At 33.5% G+C, this 27,349-nt stretch overlaps 1 protein-coding gene across 1 annotated transcript; it reads left to right on the top strand.

The window, feature by feature from the left end:
- On the top strand, nt 1-27,251 carry LOC123253577 (PHD finger protein 6-like). The gene is made up of 10 exons (XM_044682746.1): nt 1-138; nt 315-416; nt 13,779-13,912; nt 14,103-14,146; nt 20,132-20,277; nt 20,425-20,568; nt 20,746-20,850; nt 21,829-21,962; nt 24,703-24,832; nt 26,788-27,251. The coding sequence occupies exons 1-9, from the start codon at nt 1-3 to the stop codon at nt 24,830-24,832; spliced, it is 1,077 nt and encodes a 358-aa protein (XP_044538681.1). The 3' UTR covers nt 26,788-27,251.
- The last annotated feature ends 98 nt before the right edge of the window (nt 27,252-27,349 follow it).

The following is a 27,349-nucleotide window of genomic DNA, read 5'->3' on the forward strand; positions in this document are numbered from 1 at the left end:
ATGTCAAGCTCAGTTGGGCAGAAAAAAGGATATTCAAGAATGCATAAATGTGGATTTTGTAAATCTAGTAGAGACAAAGAATGTGGACAGCTATTAATATCTGAAAACCAGAAAGTAGCAGCTCATCACAAATGTATGGTAAGTATGATAAAAAAAATTTAATTATAAAAAAATCTAAATGGTGTCACTAAATACTAGAATCTTTTATTTCTGTAGAATCATATCTATTTTGTGTATTTTAAGAATATATGTTACATGATGCTGTGGCAAGATCTGAATGATTTTTAAAGTGTCTTTTTTTGTATAATTTATAGCTGTTTTCATCTGCTTTGGTATCATCATACTCTGATAATGAATGCCTTGGTGGGTTTTCTATTGAAGATATTCAAAAGGAAATAAAAAGAGGCACTAAACTGGTAAGCCATAGTTTTTCAAAACTAAATATGTATTTTTAAGTTACAGAATTTTGTCTAAAGGAAAATTTTGTTTTTATTTCTTGATTAAAATAAAACAAACCCTTACCCTCTCTGTCTTAGAATCAATATTGGTTCTAAGGCAGAAGAGCAGTAAGGGCTAGGCAATGGGGGTTAAGTGATATGCCCAGTTCACCCAGCTAAGAAGTGTCTGAGGCTAGATTTGAACCCAGGACCTCCTGTCTCTGAGCTCTCAATCCACTGAGCCACTAGCTGCCCCTTATTTCTTAATTTTTTTTAAGCGTTATGGAGTCTGATTAATTCTGAGAGGGAACTTTGTGGAAAATTTCTATACTGATATAGATCCACAACTTGACTCTAACTTAGTTTTAAGCATTGAGAGGTTAAATTACTTGTGTTTTATCATCCAGTTAGCATGTATCATTAGTGGAACTTGAAATGAGACTAACCTTAATGGAATCATATAGTGCTGAACATTCGAGGCAGCAGAAAATATAGATAATGATAATGAAAGACAGCAGTTGGATCAAGATCTGTGTCCACAAAGAAGAATTTGCATTCAAGTAGATGGGAGATAGAATAGAATTTAGGTAATAGCCACTAGGTTAGTTTTTCTAAAATACCATATGAAGAGCAATGAAGCAAGCAGGGCCTTTAAGGGCTGGATACTTAAATTTTGAGAATGATCTGCAAGGTTATATTGAACCCACATAGTGTATTAAAAAAATGAAAAGAACCCTGCTCCCAAATAGCTTCCATTTAATATGGGAAAACAGCACAAATGTATGTATATAAGCATATAGAAAATATATTAAAATAGGTGACTTTCTAGTATTTAGAGTAGTTTATTAGAGTACCTTTAAGAAGGTATTATTTAAGCTGTCTTGAAGGAAACTAGGGTTTCTGTGAAAGATAGAATTTATAAAGGACTTCATTCTAGGTAGATGAAAGATGGTGCATTGCATTTTAGTAATAATATGAGAACCATTTTGGTTAGCTCTTAGAGTGAAAAGGATATAGCTCTTTCACAGAAGTTACCCTCTAATTAATTGGCTTTCGATGTCTATCTCTAGGAAATTTTCACTTTTAGAATTTTTCAATAATATAAATTCATACTATGTTAAAATTACAGTTTTGGTTGGATGATCTGGAACAATAATCTTTATTTTAGAACTACTAGATTCCTTCTACCACTATTCCCCTATATAAAATTAGTATGTCCTTTCTGAATAATTAAAAAAAGAGAGAGACTAGATAGGCGGGATAAACCTTCTTGACCAATTTTCATTTTTTGTTGGGGGAGAGGGGAGGTTTGGATGTGTTTACTTGTTTGTTCTCCTCTGCTGTTTCCTCTGTGCTCTGGATTTTTTCTTCATAAAAATTATACAGATTTAGTGCTTTTCTCTCGTTCCTTTTGGTGGATGGTATTTCTTGAGCATTCCTAGCCATCACCGTGCCAGTTTTTGCTTCCCTCAGAAGTCTGAGTGAAGAGGGCAGGCTCTCCGTGTATGGAGCTAAGGAGTGGTTTTTGCCTAAGGCTACTTTTTGAGTCTAGTAGTTTCTTCTGTGTGTTGCCCCACTATCCTCTCCGTGCCCAAGGTGTGCTCTCTTCAGCCTCCTGGGGTTTCACATCTAGCTGCTCTCAGGGGTGTTCTTAATCAGCTGCCAAGAACTTTGGAGATTGCCTCACACTGCTCTAATTCTAGCTGTGACTTTGGCACCTTGGGGGGGTGGGGGAGGGTTGATCAGCTTGCATTTTGGTGGGAGCTAATTCACCCTCTTATAGCATGGAAATGTCCAAATTCCAGGTACCAATACTGTGCCCTATTGTGGAGTCTCTTGGTTCATCTGAACTTGTTTTTTTTTTTTGTTCTTTTAAGGTATTATCTAGGTCAGTGGTAGAGAGAGTAAGGGTTCTGCAACTACTCTGCAGCCATCTTAACCTGGAAGTCACCTTGAGATAAGAGAAGTCTCTTAAGGATCCCTCTTTTGGCCTTATTCTTTTTTCTTCTGTTGCTATATTATTTAATGATCTCATTAGATTCCATGGATTCAATAATCATCTCTGTGCAGATAATTTTTAGATTTCCCTATCATCTTTATACATTCTATAGCTCACCTTCTGTTTACTCTTGAAGCTGAGATCTTTGCCTCATAATTTACAGAAAAAATTAAGTTAATTCATTGGGAACTACCTTAATCTTCTTTCTTTCTCATCTGCATCACTCAGGTATTTTCTACTACTCTCCTTCACTCATGTCTCATATGAAATAGTCTTATGCCTTTCCGGGGCTGCAAACATTTCTTTCCTGAAAATAAACCTTATGTGATCTTCCATTCCACTACCATTCTATATCTCTTTTGATCTTTGTAGCTAAATTAAAAAAGACCACATACACTAGGTCCTTCTGTTTTCTCTCCTTTAACTTTTTTCTTGTTCTCATACAGTTTAGTTTCCTATTGTTCTGCTGAAACTGCTCTCTCTATAGTTAGCAGTGATGTCTTATGAGCCAAATCCAATAGCCTTTTGTTTGTGCCCATTCTCCTTATCCTCTCTCTTGCTTTGTACACTCTTGGTCCCTCTCTCTCCTTGATGATCATCCTTCTCTCTCGGATTTTAGGACATCCCTCTCCTAGTTCTTTCTATCTCTTTAACTGCTCCTTTATTTCTCTTTGGCTGTATCTTCCTCCAGATCATTCCCTCTAACTATTGGTGTCCTTCAGGGTTCTGGCCTGGCCCTTTTTTCTCCCTCTAGACCAGTGATGGGCAAAAATTAGGGCTGAGGGCTAGATACGGCCCCCAGAAATGTTCTATCCAGCCTGGGAGACATTATTCCTAATCTGACAAATACAATGAGTAGGATACAATACAATGAAACCTCGAAAGAATTGCCTTAGAAACAGACTGACAGATGAGTGTTTCCTTTCTTTTAGCCCCCTTTTTAAAAAGTTTGCCCATCAGTGCCCTAGACTATTTCACTTGGTGATCTCTTTAACTTCCATGGATTCGGTGATTACTTCTATGGTAATAATTCTCAAATCCATCTTTCCTGCTCCAACATCTCTCCTGGCTTCCAGTCTCACATCTCTAGCTATCTTATCAGATATCTCAAATAGATGTCCAGAATATATCTTAAATACATTATGTACAAATCAGAACTTTCCTCCTAAATCATTTCTGCTTCCCCAGCCCCCTTTAGGCTTCCAACCTCAATTCTTCCAATCATCCTTGACTACTAACTCTCCCATCCCACACATTCAGTGTGTTGCCAAGCCCTGTCATTTTTACTTTTTCAACATCTCTCAAATATGCCCTCTTCTCTCCTCTGATACTGCCACTTCCCTTTTGCAGACCATCATCACTGTACACCTTTGTAATAGCTATAATAGTGGCTGTTTGGGGGTGTCTGCTTCAAGACTGCATTCCAGTCCATCATCCATTCAGCCATTAAAGTGATTTCCTGAAAATACTCCATAAACTCAATTGTATATCTTGCTTCTAGGAACAAATATAAAATGCTCCGTTTGGCATTTGGAGCTTTTCATAATATACTCCCCTCTAGCTTTATAGTCTTCTTATACTTTACTTTTCTAACTAATTATACTGGTTCTAAGCTCTAGGCATTCTCTCTGTCCCCTACCCCTTCTGTTTGTTCCACTTAATGATTACATTAGTTGTATCCCATTGTGAGCTTCTGCATGGTTTTCTCATTTTTTGTATCTCTAGGGGTTAGTACAGAACTTACTCTTTTTTTTTTTTTTTTGCAATTTGTTAAAACATGTAAATTGTATATGTATGCCAATATAAATATCCTCTGTTTTCTTTTTTTTTTTTTAACATTTAATAATATTTATTTTTTAGAAAAGTTAACATGGTTACATGATTAGAACTTACTCTTGCAGCATTTCTTGTCTGAATTTCTTCAACCCCTTCATGTAAATGCTTGTAAATTCATTCTTTGGGAAATCTCAGCATCATAAAATGTCATGTCAGCTTTGTTACACACCTCATTCATGTAATGAGAAAGAATAGGACTTATTTTTCCCACCTTAATCCTCTTGCTTGGCACCTCCTTTGTCTTATTTTTTTCACTTCAGTTTTGAGGTTTCTTTTGTGTGCTGTCTTTCCTTTTTGGATTGGAGACTTCTTGAGAATAGGAATTGTGTTCTTATAAATGGATTAGGAAAGTTGAAAGTCCACAAGTGTTACTGTGCCTGTTTTCAGCCTTTTGCAATGTAGTTTTCAGATATGCTGAATTTTTAATAGGCCTTCATGACTAGCCTCCTTACTTTTCTGCTCTTCTTACACTTTTATTAGTCCCCACGCTTAGAATATTTTTAGTTTTCATTACTGCTCAAATACTACCTTCTCTAAGTGGTCTTCCATTTCTTACATTAATCTTGTATATATTTATCTGTACATAATTGTTTGGCAGTTGTTTCTCCCCAATGAAATATGAGTTTCTTGAAAACAAGGGCTCTTTCTGATTTTTTTGAATCCCTAGTTCTTAATAATTCCCTTTGTTTTAAGTTTGGGTTCCTAGTGTTTTTAAGTTTTACCTTTATTTTATTTTAATAACAAATTTCCATCTAAGTTTTCCAAAGTTACATGATTCGTGGTGTCCCCTTCCCTTTTTTTCCTTTCTCTTCACAGAGTTGACAAGCGATTAAAAATATTTCCATATGATTAATTTTGTAAGTGAATAATCTTATGAAACCAAACCCCCAAATCATATAACAAAATGAACAAGTGATAAATCATTTGTTTTCATCTGCATTTATACTCCCAATAGTTCTTTCTCTTTAGATGGATAGCATTCTATTTCTAATTCCCTCAAAATTGCCCTGTATCATTGTATTGTTGTTAGTAGCAAAGTCTATCACATTTGATCATTCTGCGAGCTTTCAGTTACTACATATAATGTTCTTCTAGTTCTGCTTATTTCACTCTGCTTTATTTCACATAGGTCTTTCTGAAATCATGCTGTCCATCATTTCTTACAGCACAATAGTTTTCCATCACCATCATATAATATACTTTGTTCAGCCATTCCCCAAATGTGGGACATCTCTTTAATTTCCAGTTGTTTGCCACCACACAAATACAGCTACATTTTTGTACAAAAAGGTCCTTTTTCATTAAAAAAAAACTTTTTGGAATACAGATGTAGTAGTGGCATTATTGGAGCAAAAGGTAGGCATTCTTTTAAAGTCTTTTGGGAAAAATTCCAAATTGCCTTCCAGAATAATTCAGTCCATTCACAACTCTTCCAGAAATGCATTAGTGTCCCAATTTTGCTACATCCCCTCCAACATTTATTATTTTTCTTTACTGTCATATTGGCCAACCTGATAGGTATGAGATGGTACCTCAGAGTTGTTTTGATTTGAATTTCTTTAACATTTTTTCATGTGATTATTGATAGTTTTGATTTCTTCATCTGGAAACTGCCTATTGATATCCTTAGGGAATGATTTGGATTCTTAGAAATTTGACTTAGTTCTTTGTATAGTTGAAAATAAGACTTTTATCAGAGAAATATATTACAAACATTTTTTCCCAGTTTGTTGCTTCCCTTCTGATTTTGGTTGCATTGGTTTTGTTTGCACAAAAGCTTTTAAAGTTAATGATCAGAATCATTCATTTTATATCTGGTAATGTTCTCTATCTCTTTTTGGTCATAAATTTTCCATAGATATATAGGTAAACTGTTCTATGTACTCCTAGTTTATCTATAATATTACTCTTTCTGTTTAAATCATATATCCATTTTGACCTTATCTTGTTATGGGATATTGATCTAAACCTAATTTTTGCCTTTGAGAATTTTTCTAGTTTTCCCAGCAGTTTTTCTAAAACAATGAGTTCTTATTCCCAAAGCTGGGATCATCAGACACTAAATTTTTCAAGGTCATTTATTCTTCATGTATTTCAATGATCCACCCTTTTATTTCTTGGTTTCTAATTTTAATACAATTTCTTGATGAAGCCTTTTTTCCCCTAATCCATTTGGAGTTTTTAGATTAGAATATTATTAATATTTCATGTGGAATTAAGAATTTTCTTGGCAAAGATACAAGTATTTCTTTTTCTAACTTATTTTATAGATAAGGAAACTGGCGCCCCAGGGTTAGGTTACTTGCCCAGGGGCATGTATTTAATATTTAGTAAATGTCTAAGACCAAAGTTGAGCTAATATCTTCTTGATTCCACTTGACTGCCCCAGCATAATACTTGGCAAGTACTTATCAATTGCTACCCTATGCAGGCCAGAGAGAGAGACAGAGAAACGTAGGGAGAGAACAAGAATATCCCTTCTATTCTCAGAGAGGGAATGAGAGAGAACGTGAAGAGGTAGAGAGAAAAAAAGAACCACAGTCTTCTATAAAGTTATATAAGTTATATAAAGTTGAGTTATATAAAGATGAGAGATGAAAGAGAGAGAGTGAGGCAGCCCGCCAGAGAGAGACAGAAAGACAGAGGAGGAGAGAAAGAGAAAGGCAAGGTGGGAGAAGAGAGATAGAGAAATTGAGAGATGGAGAAAGGAGAAAAATAGATGCAGAATGAGAAAGAGACAGAGAAAAAGATTGAGAGAGGGAAATGACTGAGAAAGGGGGATAGGCAATATGTGCCAGGCTGGACAGTCTAGGATCCTGAGTCCTAGAGCCTTGGGGATAGTAGTCCTTTCAACTAAGGCCCTCAGATATACTTCAGAGATAGCAACTTCTCGTGGAGACACAACTTGAGGATGGCTCCTGCAGATGCTTTAGCTACAACTATAAGAAGACCCAGATAGGAATATCCTTGCTGCCAAAGTCCTTAGCCCTGACCAGTTGTTCACATCAGAAATGGAGAGATTATATCAGTAGAAGAGATTAAAGATGATAAAGATTAAAGAAGAGGTATTAGCAGTTGCTTTGCCATTGCACCATAAAGTTTATAATAGGGTCTTTCTTTTTGACTTGGGACCTTTACATCTGCCTTGCAGCTGGTATCTTCTCTGTGAATTGTTTGCCTCATTAGATTGTGAGCTTCAAAAGCATAGACTTTCTCTCTGTTTATCCAGTATTTAGCTTCATTCATTCCTATATACCAGGGGTCGGCAACGTATGGCTCTGGAGCCATATCTGGCTCTTTTGAGGGCCATATTTCAGACGCTGTTATAGGAGCACAAACTGTGAGTGCTGTATGGCTGCACGAAATTACATTTTAAAAAAGGTGGCGTTTATGGCTCTCACAGCCAAAAAGGTTGCCAACCTCTGCTATATAGCAATGTTGATGATTATGTGGGTTTACCTTTTATCTTGCAACTTTGCTAATTGGTAATAATTATATCTTACATTTCCTTTTCTTGTTTTGTTGCCATAGCTAGCAATGTTATTTAGCATATTAATATTTATAGTTATTTTTTAGTATTGTGTTAAACAATAGTTGTGATTATGAATGTCCATTTCCCTCATCTTAACTTTTCTCAACCTTAACTTTTCTCCAGTATGTGTAATCTTTGTTCTTGGTTCCAGATTAAGATTATTTACTATATTGAGAAACATTGCATTTATTCTCATGATTTATAGTTTTTTTTAATGAAAATAGTATTGAATTTTATCACAATTTTCTCTGCATCTATAGATATTATAAATACAAAACTAAAAACATACAAATACAAAATCAAATATGAAAACAAAAGATTTGCATAAAATATAATAAGCTGTGTTAGCAAAGTGCCTAGCACATAATAGTTTAACAAATTAACAAATAATTGTGTATCTGGAATAAACCCAAATGGTCAGAGAGTAGTCTAATATTTTTATTTTATCCTTTTTGATAATATGTACAATTTCAACAATAATATTCAGTAGGCTTATTCTGTAATTTGTTTTGTCTATCCTTGAAACCAAGGTATAAACATCCTAATTTTGTATCACGGAGATTATAAAATTTTTCTTTTTATTAATAATGCAATTATTAATTATTAATGACAGTTTATATAGTATTGGAAGAAAATGTTTGTTAGAATTGGTGAATCCAGTTGGACCTTGAGTTTTTCCTCCTCTTATTTTTTATTGACTTCTGCTTTGTCCAGACCAGGTTATTTAAATGGTGTGAGATTTTACATTTTTCTCAGTATTCACATTTTATCAGTATTTCTTTAAATAGTGCTTTTGTCAGCATTTAAGTTAAGTACATTGGTCTTAACTAATTTTCTTAATTTTTAAATTTTTGGAAAAAGTTTTCCCTCTTAATTTTGAGACCCACAATTTTATTTTTTTTTGTTTGCTTTAAAAATTTTGCTTAGGTAGTTGTTTTTCTGATTTTTTAAAAACAGGTCCTACTTATACTTATCAATTTGGTGATCTTTCAGCTATTTCATTTTTTAAATCTTTTTTTTAAATTAGTTTTGAAGCAAGAAAAACAAAACCCATTACAAATATACATAGTCAAGCAAAACTATTTCCAGTATTATCCAGGCCAAAAAAAAGTTTCAAAAATGTACTCTGGCAGCTTGAGGTAGAGCTGTTTTATCATGTCTCCTTTGGAATTGTGATTAATCATTGTGTTGATCAGAGTTACATACTGAGTTCAAAGTTGTTTTTGCAATATTATTTTATCTTGTGGTTCTGCTTACTTCATTTTGAATTGATTCATATCCATTTTTCTAGGCTTCTCTGAAATCATCCACTTCATTACATCTTGCAGCACAATAGCATTCTAATTTTACTATAAGTCGTTCAGCTATTCTCCTTATTATGAATATCCCTTTAGTTTAAATTTCCTTGCCTTAAATTTCAAAATAAAAAAATATTTTATATATACATAGGTCTAAATATTTTTTAAAATGTGTGTATATCTGCATTTTTTTTTTCTTTAAGGTATAAAAATAATAGTTTCTGATCAAAGGCATGTGGTTTAATAGATTTTAGTCATAACTCCAAATTGCTTTCCCTAATAGTTGGAGCATTCTTTAAGATTTAAATTAATATCAATAGCTTCAATTATTAATTTTATAAAGTTTATTAATAATTACTTGAAGTAGAAGAAATAAAAATTCAAAATGTAAATTTCTAACTAAAGTAAAACCATGTGTATAAATTCTCTTACCTGGCTGAAAGCCAGCTTCAGTAGCCACATTTAGGGAAAAAGAGAGAGAAGTGGGATTACACCTAAACTTTATCCTATGAACATATGCATGCAGTGTTTGCACTCAGCATGAACACACAAATGGGATGCTGAGTAAGAGTCCTGGGGAGCAAATTCTATCTACATAATTCTATCAGTTTTAAGATTAAAAATGATAAAGACTGATATAATAAGAGAAATTAGTAGTTTAATTAAAGCCATGGCCATGTTGGTAAAATATATATATGACCTTGCCTATCTTTTAATTTTACCCCGGAGCCCATCTTGTCCCTCTGGTACACCAGCCAGCCACTCTGCAAAACCCAGAAAGAGGCTTTCTCTGGACCCTCCTCCGAATTTAAATTGCCCCATAAGTGGGGACTCTGGACATCCCCACGCCTTAAACCGGAAACCGGAAACCCAATAGGGATCACGGGAAATGTAGGCTCAAAGTCCCTATGTGTCCATAGGGAGTCTGCTAGATACTTCCCTGAATTTAAAACAAACAATCAGTAACCCATTTTTTTTATCTTTATTGTCTAGGAATGATTTCAAGTATTTTTTAATATGGCTAATGTTGGTTTGTTATGTGAGTTTTATATGTATGCTAATTTGGGAGCAGCTAGTTTGCCTAATAGGTAGCGCAGTTTGAAAGACAAGAGTTCAAATGTAGCCTCTGAAACTTATTGGCTTTGTGACCCTTTAGGCCTTGGTTCTCTTATCTTTAAAATGAGCTGGAGAATTGCATGGCGAACCATCTATTAGCTTTGTCAAGAAAACCCCAAAATGGGGTCAAAAATGTTTGCACACGACTGAATAGCCATAACAACAACATTGGATTTCTTTCTCTCTAAAATCGTCAGTTCATATTATTAGCATTTGGAGAAGGCTCTAATTCTTTTAAATTTGAATTCATTCTCTATATAGCTAAGAAATGAGATAGTGCAAAGATTTTTTTCTCAATTTTCTTATTTTTAGCTGTTCTTGTTTTATTTCCCACTGTTAATTCTTAAAGCTGATGCTTTTTTAGTCATTTCTTGCCCTTTGGTGATGGCTATATAATTGCTCTAACACTAATACATAATTCTTCACTTAAGGGCTGTTTGAGAGTTGATATTGGGAGGGGGGAATTAAATTTTTAACTTTTTTGTAGTGTGGATTTATACCAGTGAAGCAAGGTTGATTTAGTATTAGGAAGCTTATAAACATAATTGATCATGTTAATGTTAAAAACTATAAGAAAATATATGATTATATTGCTAAATGAAGATAATCTATTTTTCATTATATATATCTTTTTGTCAAAAGTATTAAAATTCATAGATATATCCCTAATATAGGGAAAACATTTAATCTTCTGAGAAAGTATTTGAAAGTGAGATGTAGAGCAAGGCTATCTATTATTATCACTATTATAGAACAATTAACTTTGGAGAGACCACAAAACAAATTTGAACGAAGTAACACAAAGAGAAAAGAAACAAAATTTACATCATTTGTAAAGAATGGTGTGGAGTTGAATTGTCTATATTTCAGGCCCAGGCTAAAGTGCTGAAGCCAGAGCAAGAGGAATAGTTTATCTAGGAGAGCATAAAGTGGTAGTGACTTCACATCCTAATAAGAATTCAGAAATAAGACTTGAGAGGTGAAGTGGAGGCTAAGCTGAAAGATAGGAAATTATTATCCCTGAGAGAAATTTAAGGATTATAGATCATTCAAATAGAAGAGTTATGGTTTGTGCCTGGATAGAAAGTGAGGGTGTAAGTCCTAGGAGTTGAGGAAGCAAAATGTGTTTGAGGGTACCTCAGTATGTATAGTGAATTCCCTTAAATATGTGAACAGTGGTTGGGGTGGAGAAGAATGAGTCAGATGTTTAGTTGTTTGAGAAAGGAGGGAAAACAATCTGGAAATCAATATGTATCATTAGTAAGGGTCTGGATAATATTTGTTGATAGTAATTTTTTCAAAACTTCAAAGCCCCACCACAAACATTACGAGAGAGAAAGTACTAGTATGAGGCAACCTCTGAGGCATGTTAGATTTAAAAAAAATTGGTTTGTGATGATTTCATTTGTAGTGAATGGAATTATTCACAAATAGTAAATTGTAATCCATTGAGAAGAATGATCCACATTTCTTTTGCTTTTAATTCATAATTTTAAATTTTGTACATGAGGTTAATAGTTAGAAAAAAGTACTAGGTCCTTGATCTTTGATTTTAGTTCTAGCTGAAAAGCTACTAGCTTTGTGTCCCAAGGTAAGCTACTTAACCTCTATGTGCCTTTTCTCCCCTGTAAATTTGGGTAGGATCATAGTGTTTGTACTTTTAAAGAATTGAGATTTTCATGACAAAATTGCCTTTCAAACTATTGAATTGTGATAAAAATTTAAAGACAAGGCAGTGGTTTAGAAAATTCTAGTGGACAATGCAGTGGCAGAATATTTTGAGACTAACTATAGCACAGGAAAATGCTGTATTCCTTTTTTTTGTTTTCTAGCAGAACAATAATTTCCTAGCAAGTCTTTTCCCATAAGGCAGCCCTCCTTTGCTAGAGAACCATCCTATTTATTCATTCATTTATCTTCTTATTTATTTACCTAAGTGTCCATTTATTTATTTATTTGCCTGTCTGCTTATTTATTTATTTGCTTGTTTATGCATCTGTCTGTTCGTTTATTTATTTATTTATTCGTTCATTCATTCATTCATCCACCCATCATTCATTCATTATTTATTTATTTATTCGTTTGTCTAGCCATCCATTTATTTATTTTTTTGTTTATTTTAAAGCCCTAAAGGCTAGATAATGGGAGTAGGAGTTAAGTGACTTGCCCTGGATCACACAGCTAGGAGGTGTCTGAGGCCAGATTTGAACTTAGGACCTTCCATTTCTAGACCCGAGAGCATTCCATCTAATAAAAAGCACTTTTTTTTAGAGGGAAAAAAAAGTCAGCACAAACGATGCTTCTGGATCTCTGTAAGGAATGAGTCAGTGGAGGTAGGATAGAGGGTAATGCTCATTATTACTGAGCTGTGTAGCTATTCTCTTAGATTTACTTTTGCTTTCTTTCCATTTATATTGTTGGAGTTATTGTCTATAGTAGTGATGGGTAAACTACAGCCCATAGGCCAGATGTGGCCCCCTTAAATGTTTTATCCAGCTGTAAGACATTATTCCTAATCTGACGAATACAATGAGTAGGATACAATACAATGAAACTTGGAAAGAGTTGCCTTAGAAACAGACTGACAGAGGAGCATTTCCTTTCCTTTGGCCCCCTCTTTATTTTTTTATTTTTTTTTAAAACCCTCACCTTCTGTCTTGGAGTCAATACTGTGTATTGGTTCCAAGGCAGAAGAGTGGTAAGGGTGGGCAATGGGGGTCAGGTGACTTGCCCAGGGTCACACAGCTGGGAAATGTCTGATGTCAGATTTGAACCCAGGACCTCCGTCTCTAGGCCTTGTTCTCAGTGCACTGAGTACCCAACTGCACTTTGGCCACCTCTTTAAAGAGTTTGCCCATCACTGGTCTATACCATTCTCTTGAATCTGCTTATTCTATATGAGTCCATAGAGAACCTTCTATGATTTTCTGTATTCATCTCACAATTTCTTACAAGACAGTCATTCCATTTCCTGGTCAATGGGCATCTAATTTGTTTTCAGTGCTGAGTTTAAAAAAAGTGCTGCTGTAAGTATTTTGGGGATATTTAGAAATTTATCAGTGGTTTCCTTAGTATACCAATCCTGGATTAGAGCCTTTTGTTAAAAGGTTTTAGATATTTTAGCCACTTTGCATACTTTCAGATTGCTTTCCAAAAAGCATTTCACAGTCCTATCAGTAATGTATTATGTCTTTTCATCATTCCATATCCCTGCATCCCTAAGGCTGACTACTGCCATTTTTTTGTTATTTTTGCCATTTTATTTTGAAATTTCAGGGATGGTTTTTTTTTTGCATCTATTTATTATTACTGACTCAGAGCATGCTTATTACTCTTAGTCATTTTAAATACTCAAATGGGGCATAATAACATTAAATTTTAAGTGTGTAAAATAAAAGTAATTAGTTTTGGTTGAAATAAATTATAAGTGAAAATTGAGCACAATTATTGCAATGAGTTATGCTTTTTTTCTTGGAACTTGCTACATATCTGTTCTAATAATATCTAATAATATTATGCATATAGTGAAATCTTACTGTAATTATTTTATATTGCTGTAGATGTGTTCTTTATGCCATTGTCCAGGAGCAACAATTGGATGTGATGTGAAAACATGTCATAGGACATATCACTACCTCTGTGCCTTACGTGACAAAGCTCAAATGCAAGAGGAACCTTCACAAGGGATTTACATGTGATTACTTTTCTTTATTTTCCAGTTTTATTGATGTTCTGCCTTTTTTGTGAGCATGTTATTTTGTTGCTAGTGAAATGAATGAAGTTATTAAAAACTTCTAAAAATTTTATAATAAACAAGCAATTGCTTTTTAACAAAATTAAAAATTGATTTATTCCTTGGATAATTTTTAATTTTTATTTTATAGGCTTTATTGTAAAAAACATAAGAAACCTGGACATAACTCTGAAGGTAAAACCGATCAATGCTTTTATTTCTTGGTACAATATGGAAGACATAGTTACGTAGCAAATTGTATAAAGCTGAGAAGAGTAATTAATGAGAGCATCATGATCTAAAAAAAAAGGAATTAAAATTCAAAGGGACTTTGGCTGCCATTTAGTCTAGGTCTATCCTTTTAGAGAGAAATAAAATCCAGTCATTTTGAGGTTTACCCAAGATTACACTCAGAAAGAGGGGGGTGGGGAAGAGGAAGTGAGATGGGGGGAGATGAAAAGAGAGAAAGAAACTGAGAGTAAGTATCTGATTTAGGTTTCATTTGATAATATAGGCCTTTTCTTTTCTCTACTGCTTCTTGTTTATGTTTTTTTGTGAGATACCAGTAAGGAATTTATTGTTACTCTTAATATTTTATGGATTTCACTGGTAAAATTTGGGCTTTGTAGCTTTAGTTCTCATAAAAACCACATTATAATAGTAGGTGTAACTAATATAACTCATCAGAAACCATAGAAGAACAGGAGTAAACATTGTCATCAGAGAATTGTATCACAAGAAGACAATATAGCCTAGTCCAGTGTTGGCGAACCTTTTAGAGATTGTATGTTCAAACAGCATCTTCAAGCTGCATGTGAACCTTGCCTTGCCATCATTATCCCAGGCAGCAAAAGGAGGAAGTGCTTGCATTAGGCTGCTGGGCAGAGGGGCCATGTGAAAAATGCCTGTGGGTGCTGTGGAGATGGGGAACGATCCCTCCAGCATGCCAGGGCATGCGTGCTACCAACATGAACCTTGTTTCATGGCAAAAATAAGGAATGACAGACAGGTAATCAGTCACAGTTTTCAATAAGTGCCCATGCAGTGGTGGGGAAAAGTGAGAAAAGGTTTTTTGAGTTCCAAACTTTTGGGGAAATAGATATTAAGGGAATTCACAATTTAATATTTTTGAGGCATAGTTGTGTTGCTTTCCAGAATAGTTGGTCCAATTACAGGTCCACCAGTAGTGTATTAGGATATTTGTTTTCCCACAGCCTTTAGTATTTTATTGATATCCTTTAATTTTTGTATTTGCTAACTTTTTTCATGATTGTTGATAGCTCAGATTACTTTCTCTGAAAACTTACTGTTCTCTGATAATCAGTTGGGGAACAGGTTTATTCAAATACCATATTTGTTTTTAAAATGAGATATTTTGAGAAAATTTCAAGAGAATTCCCCCAGTTTCTTACTTTTCTAGTAATATTATATGCAATACTTAATGCAATATCTTTTAAATTTTATGTAACTAAAATAATTTTTCACATGTAAGCATTTTATATCGTTTGGTTAGGAAATTGTTTTGAAAAATGGGTAAACAGAGATAATAGTCTGAGTATGATTAATTTGTTAGTTGTTGATTAATTTATTAGCTGTTCAGTCATTTCAGTTGTTGCTGGGGTTTTCTTGGCATTCAGTTTTCTTGACAAAGACACTTCAACTTCTGCATCAATAATTCAAAATAACATAGCATAAAATCAGCTGTCTTGAAGAAATGTGAAATAATAATTATTTTACTCTTTTCAAACTCTTCATCCTTCATGTCTAAATAATATATCTATTTTTAAGACTTTTCTCCTCTTTGATGACGATGTTGACATTCAGTTTTCCCAGTAGTTTTTGTTGAATGTGAAGAGCAGTAGGGGTTAGATAATTGGGGTTAAGTGACTTGTCCAAGTTCACACAGCTAAGATTGTCCAGTTTTTCTCTAATTATTTAGATCTCTATTTTTGTAAAGAATGTTTTGTAGTTGTTTTCAAATGGTTCCTATGTATTTTATATTGTTGGTAGTTTAAGTAAAATAATGATTTTTTTTCTCTTTTTGGGTTTTTTGGGATAATATACAGAAATGTTAATGGTTTGTTTAGATTTATTTTAGATCTTGAAACTTTGTTGAAGCTGTTAGTTATTTTAGTCATTTTTTTAAACTGACTTTAGATTCTTTAAAGTAAACCAGAGGGGAGCAGCTGGGTAGCTCAGTGGATTGAGAGCCAGATCTAGAGACAGGAGGTCCTAGGTTCAAATCTGGCCTCAGACACTTCCCAGCTGTGTGACCCTGGGCAAGTCACTTGACCCCCATTGCCTACCCTTTTGCTTTGGAGCCAATACACAGTATTGACTCCAAGATGGAAGGTAAGGGTTTAAAAAAATAAAAGAGTAAATCATAAATCATTTACTAAAAAGTGATAGTTTTGTTTCCTATTTACCCATGCCTATTTTGCCAAATTATTTTTCTTGTCTTATTGTAAGAGCTAATAAATTAATAAAATTATTGTTTCTATGAGTTTTTTATTTCACCTGTTCATTCTTTTTTTAACATTTCTGCTCGTCTGCATTTGTTTTTGAAGTTTTTATGGCCTAATTCATGGTCTTTTTTTGTGACTGCTATCAACATCTGAGAAGACATTTTTCAGTTGCTGTTATTGTGGTTTGAGGTCTGTCACATCTGGCTGGGGGACCTGCAAGTAGGCAAACAAAAAAAACACACATTATATGGCTGCTTAAAGTTGGAGTTCAAATGGCAAAATTATATCATAAGGATATATTTCCAGGTGTAGGAGGGCAGATTCCTAATTAGATTCAGATGTGGTAAAAAAGTCCTTTAGGTCCTTGGTAAAACTGTGATAGGAGAAGTGGCTTTTTTTTTTTTATCATACAGTTTCAGGAAGATTCAATATTAACTTTCTAATGGCAGCTGGAGATTGAATCAAGCCCTCTGTATTAGGTCAAATTATTTAATATAATTAGAAGGTTCAAACTTTTAGTGACATAGGATTAATAACAAAACACAATTTTGCCTCTTTCTATGGGCATTAGAACGACTTAGCCTAAGTGATTACATCTCAGGGTCTTATCATCATAACATGATATCAAATAATTGTTAATTGCTTTTTTCAATTATGTTTGACTCTTCATGACCCATTTAGGATTTTCTTGGCAGAGATACCATTAACCATTTTCTTGTCTAGCTTATTTTATAGATGAGGAAACTGACCCAAACAGGTCACATATCTGGTGTCAGAGGCTACATTTAAACTCAAGAAGATGAATCTTCATGCCTTCAGAGTAGTCTATATCATGTACCACTTGTCTGCCAATGGCCCCTGCTTCCTTGCTGTTCTGTATGAGTTGTCATTTTTACTGGTGATACCCCCTTCATATCTGCCTCCTTTAAGACCCACCTAACATCTTATCTTTTATAAGAACTCTTTCTTGATGCCTATTAATGCTAGTGCCTTTCCCTATTTTGATAATCTCTACTTTATCCTTTTTAAAGCTAATTCATATGTAGTTAACATTTAACTTTGTCACAGATTTTTCTGGTTTACTCATTAGAAGAGATGTATGGAGTTTTCAGCTTGTCTCAGACACTAATTAGCTGTGTGACCATGGGCAAGTTTAGGTGACCACTCTGGAACAGTAAAATGAGAGTATTGAGCTTAGTCTTTAAGGTTTCTTCTGAATCAAAATCAAAATTCTTATTGTAAAACTAAGTTTATTTCTTGGACAAGCTTAATTTGTACCCTATTTAATTTGTTAAAAACTTTTTTTACAATGGCTGGCTGCATAACCTCTCTTTCTCATTTATATTTTCTTTTGGGAAGTGGGTGTTCTTCCAAAACCTGTACCATTGCTCCCTTGAGCTAGTTAATCCTAAAGATGATTTTTATCACCTTTTATTTTTAAATTAATTAACTAATTAAGAATATTTTTCCATGATTCCATGATTCATGTTCTTTCCCTCCCTCTCTTGTCCCCCATCCCAGAATTGACAAGTAATTCCATTGGTTAATGCATATATCATTGTTCAAAACCCATTTCCATATTATTAATATTTGCAATAGAATGATCATTTAAAGTCAGAATCTTTAATCATATACCCATTGAACCATGTGATCAATCATATGTTTTTTCTTCCTCCAGATGTGGATATAAGTCCCTCTGGATTGTCCTGGATCATTGCATTGCTGCTAGTAGAGAAGTCCATTCTGTTTGATTGTGCTACAATATGTATTTGTCTCTGTGTACAATGTTCTCCTGGTTCTTTTTTTTTTTTTTTTTTAGATTTAAATATTTTTTTAGAAAAATTTTCCATGGTTACATGATTCCTGTTTTTACTTTCCCCTTCACTCCCCCTTTCCATTCTCCCTCCCCCCCATATCCAACACATTTCCACTGGTTTTAACATGTGTCATTGATCAAGACTTATCTCCATATTATTGATAGTGGCACTGGTGTGGTTGTTTACTGTCACATCCCCAACCATGTCCACATCAACCCATTTGTTCAAGCAGTTGTTTTTCTACTGTGTTTCCACTTCTGCAGTTCTTTCTCTGAATGTGGGTACTGTTCTTTTCCATAAATCCCTCAGAATTGTCCTGGGTCATTGCATTGCTGCTAGTACAGAAGTCCCTTACATTGGATTGTACCACAGTGTGTCGGTCTCTATGTACAATGTTCTCCTGGTTCTGCTCCTTTTGCTCTGCATCAATTCCTGGAAGTCTTTCCAGTTCACATGGAATTCCTCCAGTTCATTATTCCTTTGAGCACAATAGTATTCCATCACCAACATATGCCACAGTATACTCTGCCATTCCACAATCAAGAGACATCCCTTCATTTTTAAATTTTTTGCCACCACAAAGAGCGTGGCTATGAATATTTTTGTACCTGTATTTTTCCTTATTATTTCTTTGGGGTAGAAACCCAGCAGACATTCTTTTAAAGCCCATTAGGCATCATTAATTCCAACTTGCCTTCCAGAATGGTTAGATTACTTCACAGCTCCACCAACAGTGCATTAATGTGTCCTAATTTTGCCACAACCTCTCCAATATTTATTATTTTCCTTTACTGTCATTTTGGCCAGTCAGCTATGTATGAGGTGGTAATTCATTTTGTTTTTTTTTTAAATCTTCACCTTCCGTCTTGGAATCAATACTGTGTATTGGTTCCAAGACAGAAGAGTAAAAAGGGCTAATGGGGGTTAAGTGACTTGCCCAGGGTCATATAGCTGGGAAGTGTCAGAGGCTAGATTTGAACCTAGGACCTTCCAACTCTAGGCCCGACTCTTAATCCACTGAGCTACCCAGCTGCCCCCTCAGAGTTGTTTTGATTTGCATTTCTCTAATTATGAGAGATTTAGAAGATTTTGATTTAGATTTTGATTTCTTTATCTGAGAACTGCCTATTCATATCCCTTGATCATTTTATCAGTTGGGGAATGGCTTGATTTTTTTGTACAATTGACTTAGCTCCTTATAAATTTAAGAAATTAGACCTTTGTTTTCTTTGTTTTTGTTATAAAGATTCTTTTTACCAATTTGTTGTTTCCCTTCTAATTTTGCTCATATTCGGTTTGTTTGTAAAACCCTTGCTTGGTTTTAAGTTCAGAAAGCAGTAATCTTAAAGAAGTTAAGAGTTAAAGAGGAGGTCAGCATAATAATTGTCTTCAAACATAGGATGAGGGGGGAAGCTGTCAATTCAATTAAAAATAAACTGGATTTGTTTTGTTTACATTAGCTGTTATGAAGAAATGATTTTAGAAATCATTTAGATCATGTAGATCTTTTCTCCTGTATCTTTTTTTTGCTGATGAAGAACAGGGAAAGTTAAGTGATATGCTTAAGAGCTCACTAATATTTGCATATGAGCTAAACACTACTAGAAATAAAAAATGAAATAATTCATATTCTTGAGAAGTTTAAGGGACAAATCCATGTGTAAGAACATACAGAATAAATATAAAGGAGAATACATATTTGTGTTAAAATTCACAAAAGGCTAAATTCAATGAAATCAGAGTTCATTCATTTTGTATATGTTTGTATATTTTATCACATATTGGTTGGCTATTTTATTTGGGGTTAGAGGCTTCTGAATCTGAAAATCCAGAAGTGGGTGGTTAGATGGAGAGAGCAAGTTAGAGTTCCCATTGTAAACTTTGTTTTAACCCTTAAGCAGCTGGCTTAGAAGAAAATTTCAATGAATGTGAACTGGCACTTTCACCAGTCAAGGGAAAGAAGAGTGGGAAAGGAAAGCCAAGAAAACTTATTTCACGAGGGCAATCAGAAGATACTAAATCCACATCTTCACATGGGACAGATGTAAGAAGGAAAAAAACCCTATTGATTCTTATTTTCTTAGAAAATAATATGAAACATTTGAGAGATTTATCCTTTATTTTATAGATAATTTACTTTTAAAAGAACTGTTATGTTTTGTTTGTCATTTTCCTCTTTTTTCTTTTTCAGAGAGATAGGTCACCCCACAGAAGTAATTCTAGTGATTCTAGACCAAAGTGTGGATTCTGTCATGTGGGTGAGGAAGAAAATGAAGCAAGGGGAAAGCTTCATATATTTAGTACTAAAAAGGCAGCAGCACATTACAGATGCATGGTAAGAGTGATTTGTGCCTATTCATATTAAGAATAGTAGGGTAGTTTTAATTTTAAATGAAATTGTTAAATTAATGCCTCACATTTTTTAGACTTGGCATTTATTATGGGTTAATGAAAAAATCTTATTGTGACATACTAGCCAAAACAAATTCATTCATTTGGATTTCTTTTGTAGTTATTCTCTTCTGGTACAGTTCAACTTACAACAACATCACGGGCTGAATTTGGTGATTTTGATATCAAAACTGTGCTTCAAGAGATTAAGCGAGGAAAAAGAATGGTATGTATACTGTGCCACTTTTTCTTTTGGTTTTAAAAGTGATCCAGTGAAAATAAAAGTAAAAAACATAGTAACTTTTTTCTTTACTTTTTCATAGCTTCTATATTAAAGTTTTAAAAATTGTAATAATGAGCTTTTTATATGTATTCATATGAGAAATTATGTTCTGTTTTTTTAAATTGTCATACGTTTTAAGATATCATGATGGGGTGCTTAGAAGGGCATCATATTTCTTTTCAACTAATGATTTTATTTAAATTTTTATTTTCTTTGCATTTTTATAATGTGTTTATAATTTAAACATTTTTATTTTTATTTTTCTTCAAATAGCAGTTATCATCTGATTCCTTAATGTAGACATATGAATGTTATTTTTATGACAGTTGTCTTATATAAATATAATCATATAATCTAGGTATATAGGTATAATATATTTGAGGTCAGAAATCTCCTATTCTTCCCAGTTAACAATTTTATAATTTTTGTGAACAAGATAACAATTTTATAGTTTTTGTGAATAAGATTGAGAAGTAAACAGTTTATACAGTCAATGAAAGAAAGAATAACTCCAGATTATGAAAGGAATTATAGTTTGAAAGTTTTTGTTAAGAATGCCTATCATTTAATTATTTTTCATTTGGTCGTAAGTACTTGAATATATAATTCTCTGTAATTTTCAAGCAAGAAGGAAGCTTTAAACTTTCAAATATAAGCCAAAAGTAATATACTCTTAAGATGAATTCCAGTTTTAATCAGTGTAATCTAAGATGATTCCCAGTAAATGTTTAATAATTATTAATAGGATCAACAAATCATGTTATAGTTTTGATAAAGATGATTATCACATTCATTCCAATAATAGTATTTACTGTTCTATTTTAAATGTCTGTATTAAGACCAATTTAGTTAAGTCATACAGGAAATGTGAACTTAACTTAAATCCTACTAAGTGCACTCTTTCATATTTCTTTGTTACAGAAGTGTACCCTTTGTAGCCAACCTGGTGCAACTATTGGATGTGAAATAAAAGCCTGTGTAAAAACATATCATTACCACTGTGGAGTACAAGATCAAGCTAAATACATTGAAAATATGTCACGAGGAATTTACAAGTAAGCAACAAAATTATCCCTTAGAAACATGCTAATCATATAAGTCTTTTGAGTTGTATGAGAACTTTGTTCTGAACTCCTTCTTGATATATCTTTCAAAGAAATTGAATGACCCTATTGACAGTAAAAAAAAATCATTTCAGTAACTCTGCCTGGAAATAAATACATGTTAGCTAACCTGGGGGTTCTCTGGGGTGAGTTCTCTGGGGATGAGTTAGGAGAGAGGGAATTTGATAATTTTCATTATAATTGAAAGATTTTTTTCTTCTCACAGAGGCATCATAATCAGAATTTCATCATTCAGCTGATAGAACTCACTCCTCTCTTCCTGGTTGTTTTCTCCTTTTTTGGGGGTTTTTGCAACATTGTCCTCTCCACATTCATCAGCCTGATTCAGTGTTATTTCTAACTCTCTCCTTTGCTGTTTCATCTTTCATGGGTTATATCTCCTAATGTTCACCAAATCTCATCCCTGGATGTTCTTCTGGTAATCATCTCTTTGCAAATGACTCCATGATGTGTCTATACAGTAGCAGTCTATCTCCTGGATTTTTATCCTACATTATCAGTTGCTTATTAAACATTTCAAACTGGATTTCTTGGAGATATCTCAAACTCAGCCTCAGCATGCCCAAGATGGATATCTATCTTCCCAAACCCAGCTTTCTAATGACATTTTCTATTAAAGGCTCAGCATATCTTTCCGCAACCCACATTACCATACATATATAGACCACTTTCTTCTCAATAGCCACCTTTTTTAGCACTGTACGAAAACTCATTTCCTTTCATTTGGGGGGGGGGGGATTAAAATAACTCTTGCCCTAAATTCAATACTTTTTGGCTCTGTAGCCTTCTTCTGAGTTTCTTTCAATCTATATTAATTACCTGGCCAAAAATATGGTAGCTTTTAACTACTAGGTTTCCACACTTCTTGTTTAATGAGGTCATGAATTTTTTCTTAAATTCAACTCCTGTGCTTATATTTTGGGACTTCAACAATACTCTTCTAAACACCCTCAACAGAAAGATGGCCATTACTTTTGTTCTTGTGATTACCCACAAAGATACCAATTTCCTTGTTCATAAATTCTGAAATTCTCTGATCAGACCACAATTTGTTATCATTCCAACTCTCCTTCTGCCTTGCAACCTTGTAGTTTGTTTACCATCATTTTAATTTCTTGGTCTTTCACTTCTCTCTAATATCACCTCTGCAATCACTGTATCTGTTGCCTTTACTCTCACTGACATGCTACTGAATGAAGCTGAAGGAAAACATAAAACTATGTTACTAAGTAGATCCAGCACGCATCCTATCTATGACTTTTTCATCTCTATTGAAACTACTGTGTCTCCTCATCCTTTCAGCATCTCAGCTGAGAATTTTACCAAAAAAAAAAGCGCCATTTGCCAAGCTCTTTCTCCTCTCCTCATGTCACACAATTCATATGCCTTCTGCCCGTCTCTACTTTGTTTCATATGAAAAGTTGGTCCTTCTTTCCAAGGCAAACTCCCTACAAGTAATTCCATTGCCTTCTCAAACATTCCTTCCTTTATTATTAAGTCTCTTGTTTATTGCTTGCTTTTCTATTGTCTTACCATTCTCATGTTTCCCATGTCTTCAAAAAATATTTTCCCTTGATCTGAACAGCTTTTGACATATCTCTCTTCTGTAGTTATACTCCTTGAGAAGGTTGACTACAATAGTTGCCTATATTTCTTTTCCTCTCATTCTTCTCTTAACTCCTCATTCTGGCTTCTAGGCTCATCATTGAACAGAAATTGCTCTCTCCAGGAAAGTCGGTAATATCTTAGTTGCTAGTTCCAGAGATCTTATGCTTCTTGGTTTCTGTGTAGTCTCTGACACTATTGACCACCATTTTCCATATTCTCTGCTATTAGGTTTCTGTGATGTTACTCTGTTTTTGATCTAACTTCCTTTTCAAGGTCTGTGTTGCTTGATCTTCTTCATGTACAATAATCACTTTGTTGTTGTTCAGTTGTTTTCAGGTTTTATCCAGTTATCATGACCCCATTTAGAGTTTTTTTGGGATATGGGATTTATTTGCTATTATTTCCTTCTCCAACTCATTTTATAGATGAGGAAAACTGAGGCAAAAAGGTTAAGTTACTTGTCCATGGTCATACAAGCTAGTCAGTATCTGTAGCATGCATGATTTGAACTCAGGAAGAGGAGTCTTTTTGAGTACAGATCTGGTACCTACTATGCAACCCAGCTACCCAAATAAGAAGTAGAAATGGCCAACCACTCTAGTATCTTTTTGTCAAGAAAACCCCAGATTGCACACAGAGAGTTTGTGATAGCAAATGGTGACAACATATTTATTGTTTTTATTTAATCATTCTGGTTTACAGTGACAGTTGAAATTAACAATAACTTAAATATATAATAAATAAGTTCTGCACTGGAATAAAATATATTTTTGTGTTTATTTCATCGATTCTATCTTATTAAAGTCTTAAGGTGTAATAATGGGAAAAATTAGTGGTAGGATCGCTCAATTTTTGAATATTTTCAATGCGCTTAAGAGAAATATAATGGGCACCCATGGTCAAAATGAACCCCAAATATTCCACTCTGGGGAGACACCACTGAACTTTTCCTTTTGATATCCAAATACATATATTTGCAACATATTTACCCAGCATCTATTTCATTTTCTGAACTGTGTTTTCATTGACATCTCCTTAACTTTGTTTCTTTTAATTTTTTAAGACTATACTGTAAAAATCATAGTGGCAACGAAGAGAGAGATGAAGAAGATGAAGAACGGGAAAGCAGAAGTCAAAGAAAAGAACTGGCTGACTATTGTGGCCCCTCTCAACAGCAAATTAATGGAAACTAAGTATGAAAGATAGTCCTGGCACCCTATTTACAAAAATATTTCATTTACAATATTTTATTGTTTTATTTCCAATATCTATTACTTTAGACAACTAATGCAAAGTAAGAATATTTTACAACTAGTTTTCAAAATATTTAATAATGTGTATATGTGTAGATATATATATATATATACATTTTAAGGAATAACATTAATGTAAAATATATATGTATATTTACCATGCTTGTGCCATCATCTTAAATATACTTAAGGGCTAGTTGAAAAATTGTAAATAGCTCGGCTAACTACAATTATTTTTAGGTCATTTCCTCTTACTGACAGAAATGCTCATCTTTTTAAGCTTTTATGAAGAGGCATATCATTGCTCTACAAAAAAGCAAAACAAACTTCTCTTCCTACATATATAAAAAGATAATGCAAGATATTAACATGAGAAGAAATACTTCTCTGGAGTAAATAACATTTCAGAATTTGAAAACTTAGTTTTTTGGTGAATATGAGCAAGAAAAATTTATGGTAGTTTGTGAATTTACTATTCAATGAAGAGGGTTTTTTCATTGCAGAGTGTGCTAAAAAATTACACAATTTGAAGTGGAATCCGCTGTTTCTTGACTTCATGGCCTGTTGCTCTTAATTATATGCCATGAACTTTGGGAAAATGTGGTTAAAATAACAAATTGAAGAATGGGAAGATAGAAGTTTTTTGTAGTATCTTGACCTAAAATGTACGAAATACTGTTAATATTGAATGAGAATAATTTCTCATAAGGCAATAGCTAACTGTTATGATGATTTAAATATTTTTTTATTTGTAATTACTTCATGTTTTGTCTTTTAACTAAAATTGAAGATGTAAGATTCAGTTTCACTCACTGGTTTATGTAGTGCTAACTCTGAAATAGTGGACATATCTTTAAATCTCAAACACTCATTCAGCAAATCATTTAACTTACATTGGTACCATTCATTCAAAAATGTTTTGATTTTTTTCTTATTAGATTGTTAATAAATTTCTTTAACATAAAAAATGTTGGAGATATCTTTAAATGGATCCTTTTTTCAGATGTTGTTTGGGTTAGATGTCCCTTCCAACACTGTGGTTCTAGATTGGTTATCTACTGTATTTTTACTTCTTTTAAAAAGTGTTTTTTATTCAAAACAAAGCAAAACTGTTCCCACAAAAAGCCATGCATTCATAGCCTTGTTTTTTCCTAAGAAAAAATACATCCTCAGTTCGTAGTGATGCCATAGAAAACACTTTTCCTTATTGTAGGGACTGTAGAATTGGTTTTTATATTTAAAGGAATTGTAGCTGGGAAGGAAGGCAGACTAGTAGAAGCATTTCATCAGGTATGATGGAGAAAGACAAAGTTTTATAGTGAAGATTCTTAACCGGGATCCATGAATTTACTTATAGACACACACACATATGGATAATCATATACGTATCCTAGTTAGATAAATATAAGTATAAAAACAACATTATATGGCTATATAGGAAGCTTGGTGGCAGAGTGGATAGATTTCCTCTTAACTGGTCTCTTTTGTAATTCTATGGCTTTTAGTTTATGCTTTGAGACATATGTGGGCTATTCCAGATTGCCAATGGGGTGAGGTCCATGATACACAAAAAAGTTGATTCATGAGAAATCAGTTCCAGTTTTCATTCACAGCAACTTGGAGGTAAGGTTACAAGATCTGCTGTGTTTGAGTATATAAATTAATAAGAAGGATCCTTTGGCATATACCCTAAAACACAGGGTGGCTACTATTATAAAAATGATCATTTGTGAATTTAACAGATTTAAAATACTATTGTTGTTCTGTATTCATTTTCAATCTTAAATCAGTAATTTTAACATAATCACTCATGTTTTTATGTGCTTTAAATTTACAAAATGCTTTCTTCATACTGTGAAGTGTATAACATTAATTTTATTTGTTCCATATTACAGTTGAAAAATAGGATACAGAGGCCTGAGGAACTTGATCACCAAACCAGATTTGTGACTATAAATGTTAGAGAGCCAGGAATCAAACTGACTCCAGGTACCATCTTCTGCCTACAACATTATGTTACCATGTTCTTCATTAAATATTAATAAGAAAATGCCTTTTGAAAATAAATAAAATGTTTCCTATTATCTGAGTACAATTTTCCTCAAGTTATGAAATTTAGTAAGATATCCAGCATTTTGAATGCTAGGCTAAGTATAAATAATGACTTTGTGAAATACAAAATTAGTTCCTATAGTCTTTTTTTTTTTTATTAAAGCCTGCTTTTAGAAAGGCTTACTTAAAATTTTCTATTTCTCCATTTTAATTGTTTTTGACTAGGCTCTCAAAACTAGTTACCAATAATTGTTTTATTTATTTTTACCTTAGAACAGTGTTCTTTTAAGTAAGGAAAATATAAAAATACTCCATTATATTGCCACCTAATCTTACATTATATAGACAAGAATGTTTAAAGGTACTTTTTGTTCTGAGTTGCTGAATGTAGATATAATTTGTTTC

The sequence above is a fragment of the Gracilinanus agilis genome, chromosome X (genome assembly GCF_016433145.1).
Source record: "Gracilinanus agilis isolate LMUSP501 chromosome X, AgileGrace, whole genome shotgun sequence".
NCBI lineage: Eukaryota > Metazoa > Chordata > Mammalia > Didelphimorphia > Didelphidae > Gracilinanus > Gracilinanus agilis.